At 47.8% G+C, this 9,934-nt stretch overlaps 1 protein-coding gene across 1 annotated transcript; it reads right to left on the bottom strand.

Moving 5' to 3' along the window:
• Window positions 1–1,259: 1,259 nt before the first annotated feature.
• Window positions 1,260–9,488, bottom strand: ASB13 (ankyrin repeat and SOCS box containing 13). The gene is made up of 6 exons (XM_019472976.1): window positions 9,431–9,488; window positions 8,969–9,261; window positions 7,926–8,076; window positions 6,326–6,460; window positions 4,787–4,978; window positions 1,260–2,458 (listed from the first exon to the last, which is right to left on the bottom strand). Exons 1-6 carry the CDS (start codon window positions 9,486–9,488, stop codon window positions 2,331–2,333), a joined length of 957 nt encoding a protein of 318 aa, XP_019328521.1. The 3' UTR covers window positions 1,260–2,330.
• Between the last annotated feature and the right edge of the window lie 446 nt (window positions 9,489–9,934).

Genomic DNA, 9,934 nt, shown 5'->3' with positions numbered 1-9,934 from the left:
TTATCTGTAAGGACATGCATGTTGGGCAGAGGAAGCTTTTCTTGAAAGATACAATACAAAACCGTTATCCGATCACTCACAGGGATGAATCCCACAATAAACATCTCTAGGGCTTCCCTGAGCTTCTTGGTAATTCCACATTTCTGATACTTTAAACACTAAAATCAGAAGAATTATAAATAGGCAATCCCCCAAAGAGCAGGATCTCGAGTTTTTTTCTGTCCTGTTCTAGATGATATCGCACAGTAAAAAAAAAAACAACAAAGGGGTGCGGAGGGAATGAACGTAACCAAAAATTAAAAACCAAAGTGATTTGCTGGTCACCATTAAAGTGCATTCAGTTCCACCTCAGCTCTTTAACCCTGTGCTTATGCTATTTTCCCCCTCCCTCCCGAGGCTGAGCCCCATTGTGCTGGCTGGGGGAGCAGAAGATCTTGCAGGCAGCAGGCAAGCGACCGTTTGCTCTCAAGTGTTAGTTCACAGCATGAAGGATGTTGAGAGCCCTGAGTTAGCTCCATGCCACGTTAGACAGTTGATTTCGTAACCTTTGCTGTCATTCAGAGAAGGAATTTGTTCTTATCACAGTGCTAAGACTTCCCATGGGGGCATCAGGACATTTGGACATGAGGAAAAATGTCTTTACTGAAAGAGTGGTTAAACATTGGAACAGGCTGCCCAGGGGAGTGGTTGAGTCCCCATCCCTGGAGGTATTTAAAAGACGTGTAGATCATAGAATCACAGAATCATTAAGGTTGGAAAAGACCTCTAAGATCATCGAGTCCAACTGTCGACCCAACACCACCATGCCCACTAAACCATGTCCCTCAGCGCCTCATCTACACGTCTTCCCTGGGGCACTTAGGCACATGGTTTAGTGGGCATGGTGGTGTTGGGTCGACAGTTGGACTCGATGATCTTAGAGGTCTTTTCCAACCTTAACGATTCTGTGATTCTATGATCAGGGAGCTCCATTCCCTTAGCACTGCGTACCCTGTAGGTTACTGCCTTCAGACACAACACGTAACGTCTCATCTGGAAGGCAGACGACAATTTTGGCTCTGCTCATACAAATGTCACCCTGAAGGTTTAAATCACCGAAGGACAAAGCTGCAGTCGCACCTGCTGAAGCCAAAGGATTCGAGCACAACACTCAGCAGCACATGGCTCAGGGCTGGCTCCCGCTGCCAACCTCTGGAGAGGCTCCAGCATCGAGAGAGAAACTCAGAGGGGGAAAAATAAAAATAAAAATCTCAAAACCCAAGGCAGAGCCCAGCCCTCCTACTGCCTTTCACGTGTGGGAATACATCACAGCGACCTGCTGCACCACTACGCAAAGGACATGCCCTCGCCGTACTTCAGGCACCACCGGGCAGCAGCTCTGCCACTTATTGCACATAAAACCAACAGAGTGGCCACAGCGGCTCAGAGCAAGTGGAGAAATATTCTTTGGGACCAGCCCTCTGGAGGGAAGCATCCTTGGACGTGCAGAGAGACCTGCTTCCTGCTTGGGCTTGAAAATTAGACATGGTGATACCCTAGAGGAACACTACAGTAAGAGCTGGCTCACCTTCAGCGAGGGAAGGAGCATGGGCAAAGTCAACCCTGATCTGGCAGCAGTTTGTCCTCAGTGCTGGTGTTGAGCCAAAGCCTGCTGAAGTTCGTGGAAAGTCAGTAACCGGTTGCAGTGCCTCTAATTAGTCCTGAGCTTGCTGGGGACTTAATTTGCCTCCAGCTAGAGCGCGCGGGTCTCTCGAGCCTTGTCCCTTGTCCCTGGCATTAGGCAGCTGTCACTTGAGTTATTAACACAGAGGTGGGTCCAGCGCTCCCACTGCAGAGACACAGACATCCGTATCCGAGGGTATCACCTCTAAATCCCTTTGCAGTCAGCGGAGACAGGTGCTCCCGAGGCGTACTGTATCATCCCAGCAGAGGCATCTAAAACAGGACAGATGAATCATGCTCCAGAAGTATCTATTTCTCTTCACTGACTGCAAAGGGAGCCTGGCTAGATCATACGGAGATGCCTTTAGGCTAGAGACAGGTAAAATTAGGCAAGATTAATCCCGCTCAAAGAGCGAGCGCTACAGCCTCGAACATAGTGACAGTCTAACAGATCACCCCAGGAGAGGTTACAGCTTCAAGCCAGTGCTACACGTTGCCTGAGCGTGTCTTTGCCCACGGAGAAGAGGAAGTGCTGCCTCATAAATACTATTTACACCAGTTTGCTTAAATTAAAATTAGTTTCTTGGGGGGAGGTAGAAGAGAAAGAGACAGATACTTCATACTGCGGGAGCTAAAGATATCGTCCTTCCCGGCCACCTTCGCCCCTGTCAGTTGTAGGACAGGTACTGGATTAATCGCGGAGGAATATTTAGCTTGGCAATCTTCTCCAGTGCTCGCTGCCCGGCGGCTTTCCTCACCGTAACTCTGCAAAGCTGTGACAAACTCAGCGGCGTTTCTAAAATGAGAGAAGAGGATCCAAAGTCAGGGCTGCAGCTCAGCAGATGGCTGATCTTCCCTCAGAGCACAGACCTCCCAGGAGGGTGACGCCTGGCATCGCCCCCACCGTGATCGCAAGCCTGGCTCTGCTTACAAGCGCTCGACCTCCCACAGCACCCAGGCCCAAGGAAGGCACCGCGGAGCCCCGGGCGTGCTCTCTCAAGGCTCATCCTGATCCAGATCCCACCAGAAACAGTGAGCACAGCTGCGGCGCGCTTCTCCCAGCTCCCTTCCTCGCCTGCATCCCCCAAAAGGAAAAAAATAAAGATGACATAAATAGGAACTTGCAATTTTATTCTCAGTTGCTCGAGGAGTCTTTTGTTTTTCCATTGGAAACTTGGACTTTACCATTTCATTATTTTACCAGCTTAGGCAATGTTAAAAAAGCAACCTAACGAGGGATTTGAATTTGAACGAAGAGGGAAGGTTTTCACCCCGGATTACCGATAGGTGCACTTTCCTAATATGTATTTCTCTGTAAGGACATGCATGTTGGGCAGAGGAAGCTTTTCTTGAAAGATACGATACAAAACCGTTATCCGATCAATCACAGGGATAAACCCCACAATAAACATCTCTAGGGCTTCCCTGAGCTTCTTGGTAATTCCACATTTCTGATACTTTAAACACTAAAATCAGAAGAATTATAAATAGGCAATCCCCCAAAGAGCAGGATCTCGAGTTTTTTTCTGTCCTGTTCTAGATGATACCGCACAGTAAAAAAAAAAAAACAACAAAGAGGTGCGGGGGGAATGAACGTAACCAAAAATTACTCGCCTGCATCCCCCAAAGGCCAGCGGTGCCCACTGGATCACCTGCTCTGATCCACTGGGGCTATCCAAGACTTTCAGATTTCCCTTAGTGATGCTGTATTAAACCTCAGCAGCACTGTATATAGGAACAAAACCTACTTCCAACACTTCTCTACCGCTCCATTTCTCCATCTAAGGATTGCGTTAGCCCTTTTCACTCAGCACTCTGCTGAGAGCTCCAATAAAATTCCCCAAACCCCTTCCAGACAGCCCCCAATCTGCAGCCCGCAGCCTCGACGCCGGGTGTTGATGCTCGTGCACGGACGCAGAGTTACAGTATCGGGCGCATTGCTCTGGAAGCAGTCAGTCCTAAGAAGCTGCTATCCCTACCCCCACAGCCTCTGCAATCACCAGCCTCCAAGATCTGTATCTGTCCTGGATCTAGTCCCGAATTTAATGATACAAATCAAAAGGAAAAAAAATACTATTACAGCTAGCACAGCACTGTTACAACAGTCTGCGTTGAAAAGCAACTACACGTGCAGTTCTGACAGCTGGGTTTAGTGGGCAGTAAACTCTGACGAGATATAAGGACTATTTATGGGCATGTAGGATTCAATCTCTTCAGCCAGCTCAGCTGCAGCCAGACCAGCACACTTTACTGCTTTCTAAGAAAAGAGAGCGATGAATAACTTGGAGGAGAGACTGCTACAGGGAGAAGAGAAGTCAGAGGGAGAAGGGGCTGTAAGGTGCTCACTACACAAAGGAGTGCAAAGCCAGAAAACACTTTGTTCTTCTCTAAGGAAGAAATTTTTTATAAATAAATTTAAGGAGCAATTCTTTTATGATGAGGGTGGTGAGACAGTGGAACAGGTTGCCCAGAAAAGTTGTGGATGCCCCATCATTGGAAGTGTTCAAGGTCAGATTGGATGGGGCTTTGAGCAACCTGATCTAGTGGAAGATGTCCCTGCCCACGGCAGGGGGGGTGGACTAGATGGTCTTTAAAGGTCCCTTCCAACCTAAACCATTCTATGATTCTATGATCTTTAGGATCATCTAGTGCAGCAGCAGTCTGCAAACGCTTGGAAAGGTCTGTGAATTACTCCTCTAAGGGTAACCAAGATAAAGATTGACTTAAAGCCATCCTCAAACCTCAGTTAAATGTCTCCTCCAAAATCAGACAGCCAGTGCAGCTAAAGTTTAATGCGTTCTCTGCCCCAAATAAAATGAGTTTTCAACTGGGAAATTTCCTTGACCTGACTTAATGCACCAAAGCATAAACGCTGATGCTGACACGTGAGAGGGACCTGAATTCAAGTGAGGGCATGATTTGAACAATCTTACCACTGTCATTCAACTACAATTAAGCAAAGCTAGCCCGCAGCCAGCTGGCATACGTTTCCCACCAAGAACTCTATACCTTCACAGGAAGATGATCAGGGATCTACAAATCAAAGTGGGCTGAAAATCTTGATGTGGAGCAACGGAGTTGGCAGTCACTGAATTCCTGGGGCAGGGGATCAAATCTCACTTACTTTCGTAGTACTCAAAGCACTTTGCTGTGGGACTGCTGCTCCAGGTGTAATCCGATGGCTTCTTTCCTCGGTTGTCCCTTGCGTAAATGTTTCCTCCAAATTCAATCAGCATCTCCACCAGATCTACGTTTTTCACTTTTGCTGCATGGTGGAGGGCTGTCTCGTGAAGTTTAGCAGCATTCACATTTGCCCCTGCGGCCAGAAAGAAAAACAAACCTGTTCATGAAAGCCTCAATTGAACCAAACGTAAGGAGTGGTTTGACTGGAAAAAAACCCGCTGTTAAAATACGCACGAGCAGCTAGAACAAGATCCAAACAAAACAGCATGAACAGGAAACCAAACTGCTGAACAAGTTCTCGGTGCTGGCAACACATGAGTTTTCTTCTCTGGCTTTATGTTTTCCTTGCAGAGAAAGGATTTTGGTCGATGTTCCTGGGTAAATAAGCTGCTGAGTGTGAAGTTCAGAATTGCTTCCTGAATCTGCGCTGTCCAAAGCCAGCAAAGAGCCATTCCCAGTCATCTCAATGGAGTGCTCCCACTCAAGGCAAACAGTGACATCTTTGTTAACAGAAATACCCCAGACCCACAAGATGTGGCAGCTCACCATCAGACACTACTGCGGGACCAAGTTTTAGTTACAGATATTTTTGCTAAGGAAGTTTGGCTTTTATAAGCTGACAGCAAAAGGTCCTTCCAATCCCCCCATAACTGCTTGCATTTTATCAACTGACTTGTTCAGCAGAGGTGAGATGAACCTCACTGAATTCAAACAATTGACTTTTAGATACGTGTAGCCACACCGAACTGCCCTTATAATTAACAGGGAGAAGCAGGCATTTCTGGGGAATCAATTAATGGGAGCCCAAGAGAGGGAACCGGAGCGGCTGGACACAAATTAGCTTAGATGCGTAATTTTTAGACAACTAACGTTCAATGAAACAAATCCCCACCCCTGGGCCAAATCTCCTCCTGGTAAGCACAGGCAAAGACAAGAAGTCCAACTCCAAATCCCCCAAAGTTAGCAGCAAGAAAACTGGGATGTGAAACCTGGAGCACAGAACATTGACTTGAACATCTAGCAAACTCATCTGGCACAACCCTAACCAGCTCTCCCTGAGGTACAAAGTGACCTCATCTCTGGTTTTCTGTACAACATCAAACCCTAACATCTCTCCCTAACACCTATCCAAAACCATATGACTGTGCTGAACGCACGCCCACCAGTTAAGACCACTTTTGGGAAGAAGTTGAAACTTTGCTCTAGGGGGCTGAAGAGTTCTAAATTTCATTAAAATAAGAGAATGAGAATGTCAGCGGGAACATCACAAACTGGTTATTGACAGGCATACGCTGAAAAAATGCTGAAGCATTAAGCTCTGCTCAGGTAAAGGCAAAATCTTTCACCTTTGTCATCTATATTATGCTGTGAATGAATAAGCTCTTCAACAAGAATGCCGCTGCGGAACACCGAGGGAAATGCTGCGCACAGACACCACCGTCTCCTGCCCACCCAGAAGCAAAGCCTGTGGCTGCCATACCTGCCTTGAGCAGCAACTTTGCACAGTCCAGATGCTCCCTGGCACAGGCCACGTGTAGGGGCGTCCCGAAATGGCAGTCGTGAGCCTCCAAGTTTGCACCGACGTCAATGAGGAGTTGCACACACTCTGAGCTACCTTTAGAAAGGGAGGATCCGAGTCAAAAGAAAGAATCCAGCTCAAATGGGAGCATATGGCATGCTGAGATCAGCTTGACCCACAAACAGCCTGCTTAATATTTGGAGTGACGGCTGCAAAACAGAAATGCTTGTGAGCCAACACAATAGACTGTAGGATCGAGACTGAGACCAGGGCACAAGAAATAGAGTCACATCTGCACCGCACTGAGCTAGAGCTAACAGGTCTCACAGGGAGTCAGGTCAAACAAACCTGAATTCAAGGGTTTGCACTAAATCACCTGTTGTTCGTGGAGCTGGTTGTATTGCTGATCCTGCCCTGGGTGGATTAGATCACCTTCAAGACCACTCCAGGTTTACTTTTTCCAATGCTAATAACACGATTTAACAGAAAGCAGGCAGTCATCATGAACAAACCTTAGGAAAAAGGCTTCACAAGGAAAAGCTAAGCAAGAGCTCACGGCTATGTATTTAAGTAACTACCTGTTTGTCAAAAATGCTGTCTCTCACAGCCTTCAAAGTCGAAGGGAAACTCTGTCCAGGACAGCATATAATAAAAACAGCAAAGGGGAGGAGAGAGGAGGTATTACGTCTTACAAAGAGGAAACTGTAGCACAAAATGATTAAGAGATTGGTCATGATCATCTAACGGGGACATTGCCTCTCTCACATCCTGGCTTTCCTGCTGTTGCGTTCGTGCAAGTGTAAGTTCAGGGCTGGAATTACACTCAAATACGCCTCTGTCACTATCACGGACACCCCTGATACTTGCTCTTGCTCCGTAAGCCAGATCCAAACGTCCAGGAGAGGCTTGAGTAGAGGACAGGGGGAGCAGAGAGCGGCTGGCACGTGCCAGCTGGAACATTATTTTGGCCCCTGTAGTTTTCTCTTATCCCCTGGACAGACCCTCCAGCTGGAAAAGGCTGAGAGCGGGACAAGGAGCAGTACAGGCAGTTAACGCTGCCCAACAGTCCCTGGCACTTTCTTCCCACTTGACAGCTTCATCAATCAGCTCTGAACAACCAGGAGAGGTCTGGGACAGGACCACCTGATTAAGACAGTCTCGTGTGTTAATCAGAACAATTTATCCCACCTCAACTCGGATCAGAGGGAAAGGATGCAAACTCCCCTCTACTCACAAGAGCAAAGCTACTGGTTTGGCTCAAGGTTTTCTAACAGAGCATCAAGAAGCTGGCGCTTTATCTGCCCAACATCTTATCCCATGTCCATCACGTGGGATAAAAGCACCCAACACAAGTGATGGCTTTATTCATCTGATACCACACTGCTTTGCATTCTGCGTTCAAAGGGAGCTGTGCTCGCGTAAGGCTGATATATTTGCAAGCTGTAATGGTCTGATGAGCAACAACAGCTTACGGTCAAATTAAGATACTTGGCAGCTGCTTTGGTTGGGTTTTTTTCCAAGCTGCAAATAACCGTGCAAAGATAAGACCACGTGGGTTTACCATTCATGCAGGCTTCGTGGAGAGGAGATGCTGTGTAAAGGGGAGGGTTCACCTTGGCGCCGTGGGACAGCAGCACTTTCACACACTCTATGCTACCCGAGGCACAGGCGTCGCAGAGCGGAGTGCTGCCATCGATATTCCTGGCATCCACCTTCAAGGTAGAAAAAAAATGTTAGGTGCCCCTAGGCTGCTGTGTGGCAGTACCCTCTTGCCTGTGTTTTCACCTCTTTTAACTCCAGAAATAGGCACTTCTTTTAACTCTAGAAATAGTCTGGACTCAGGAAGGAGTTGGTTGCTACTGCCAGCAACCTGGCTTGCGCCGTTCCCATCACTCTCAGGGCACAGATGTACATTAATGTCACAAGTTTAGGCTGTAATTTCCAACGCTATATTTTTCTGCTGCTTTCCTGCTGAAGGTTATAAGCGTCGCGGTTGAGTAACACAACGCAATTCCTCGTCTGCTTTAGTGCAAAGCCCAGCTTCATCAGCGGACTCGGCCAAGCTGGCTGACGTTGCACTGAGAAGGACCACGGAGCGCACACGTGCTCCACTTCACCGGCTTTGCTCTGAGGACAGCTGTCTTCAGCGTGTGAGGAGTCACAAGCCCTTGAAGACAGTCGTCACCAGCTATATCCAAAGATTCTGTTTAACTGATTTTTGTTTCCATAATAAAATTAAAGAAATAGAAGAAGAAACAAAAGAATAAATGTAAATCCCCTCTGGAAGCTATATGTCCCCTGGTCCCCCTCTGGCCCCTTGATTCAACCTAGCTAGTTTTAGATACTTGAGCCTTCTAAATTAGATTTCTGGTCACCCTGGGCGCTGTTGGTAGCCAGTGAGGAGAGAGGGGGAGAGACAGAAATACTTCCAGGCAGTTTTTTAAGTCCTCATCAAGCTCAAACACGCTCTGAGGAGGCCTGCCATCCTCTGCTGACTGTCAAGAAAGCCCAGGGTGATGAAGAAGAGCCTAGAGCTAGATGGGGAGAATCCAGACCCCAGACACTAAGATGATGTTCCCAGCCGGATCAGACCCGAATGCAGACCTGGGCCCCTGCAGCCAGCAGGAGCTTGACACACTGCGTTTGCCCTCGCAGGCTCGCCTCGTGCAACGGGGTGATAGAGTCATAGGTGACCGCATTGACACAGGCTCCGCTCTCTATCAGCTGCTGCAGCTGCAGGATTTCTCCCCGCCTGGCTGCTTCATGCACTGGTGTTCGATCGGCCCAGAAGCCTAGAAAGGAAAGAATAAATAAGTAAATAAATAAACAAAACCATACGTGCAGAGCAAATGGGTCTCTGTGCCGGAGAAAAGCAGATGGGGAACACGGTCCAGCAGCTAGAAGAGAGAGCTGGGAATGAGGAGCTCATTCCGCACCATGCCCCCACTCAGCATGTGATTTTAAATTGGGTGCTTCATGTTTGTGGCTTCCCCGTTGACCGCTGCCCTCTCAGGGACTGTTTGTAATGCTGGGTTCCTTTACAGTTTCTGAAATGCTTTGCTGTACTTGCTTGGAACTTTATCCAAGTACAAACCCCAGCAGCATTCATGAGGTCCAGATTCATCCCAGCGAGCTCTTAACTATTTAGCGTTAGGAGCACTGTCCCTCGTGGCTCCATCTGAAATCACTGGAAACAGGACACCTCCAGAGAGCAACTCAGCCCACCTAAAAGCTATCTTCCCAAAAAGTCAACGGAGCTTCGACAATTAAGTTTCTAGCTTCAACGCCTTCGCTGAGCATCTACACTTACATGGGGCAAGCCTGGGCTTAGCTTCCCAGCACTAACTGACAATATCATCTCCTTTCAGGTGTGTTTTGCTTTCAAGGAAGCAACAAGTAAAGAACAGCCCCGCACATTTTCATGCGACCTTCAGCAAGATAAATGCATCCTCTGTGTAAAAACACGAGCCTCGGTCCCCTGCAAAAGCAGGGTTTATAGGAGCAGTATGGTGCTGTTCGCATACAGGTCGATACTAAAAACCATCGGCAAAACAGACCTCGCAGCTATAG

The sequence above is a fragment of the Aptenodytes forsteri genome, unplaced genomic scaffold (genome assembly GCF_000699145.1).
Source record: "Aptenodytes forsteri isolate BGI_AS27 unplaced genomic scaffold, ASM69914v1 Scaffold310, whole genome shotgun sequence".
Classification (NCBI taxonomy): domain Eukaryota; kingdom Metazoa; phylum Chordata; class Aves; order Sphenisciformes; family Spheniscidae; genus Aptenodytes; species Aptenodytes forsteri.
This window is presented reverse-complemented; position numbering and strand designations above follow the sequence as displayed.

What these genes read in the sequence shown, in the direction of transcription:
- ASB13 (XM_019472976.1), bottom strand. Translation starts at nt 9,488, where the DNA reads ATGAATCTGGACCTCATGAATGCTGCTGGGGTTTGTACTTGGATAAAG. An exon ending in TTGGATAAAGTTCCAAGCAA is followed by an intron (nt 9,262 to 9,430) that starts GTACAGCAAAGC and finishes TCTCTCTTCTAG; the next exon opens with CTGCTGGACCGTGTTCCCCA. An exon ending in TGCTGGCTGCAGGGGCCCAG is followed by an intron (nt 8,077 to 8,968) that starts GTCTGCATTCGG and finishes TCTACCTTGAAG; the next exon opens with GTGGATGCCAGGAATATCGA.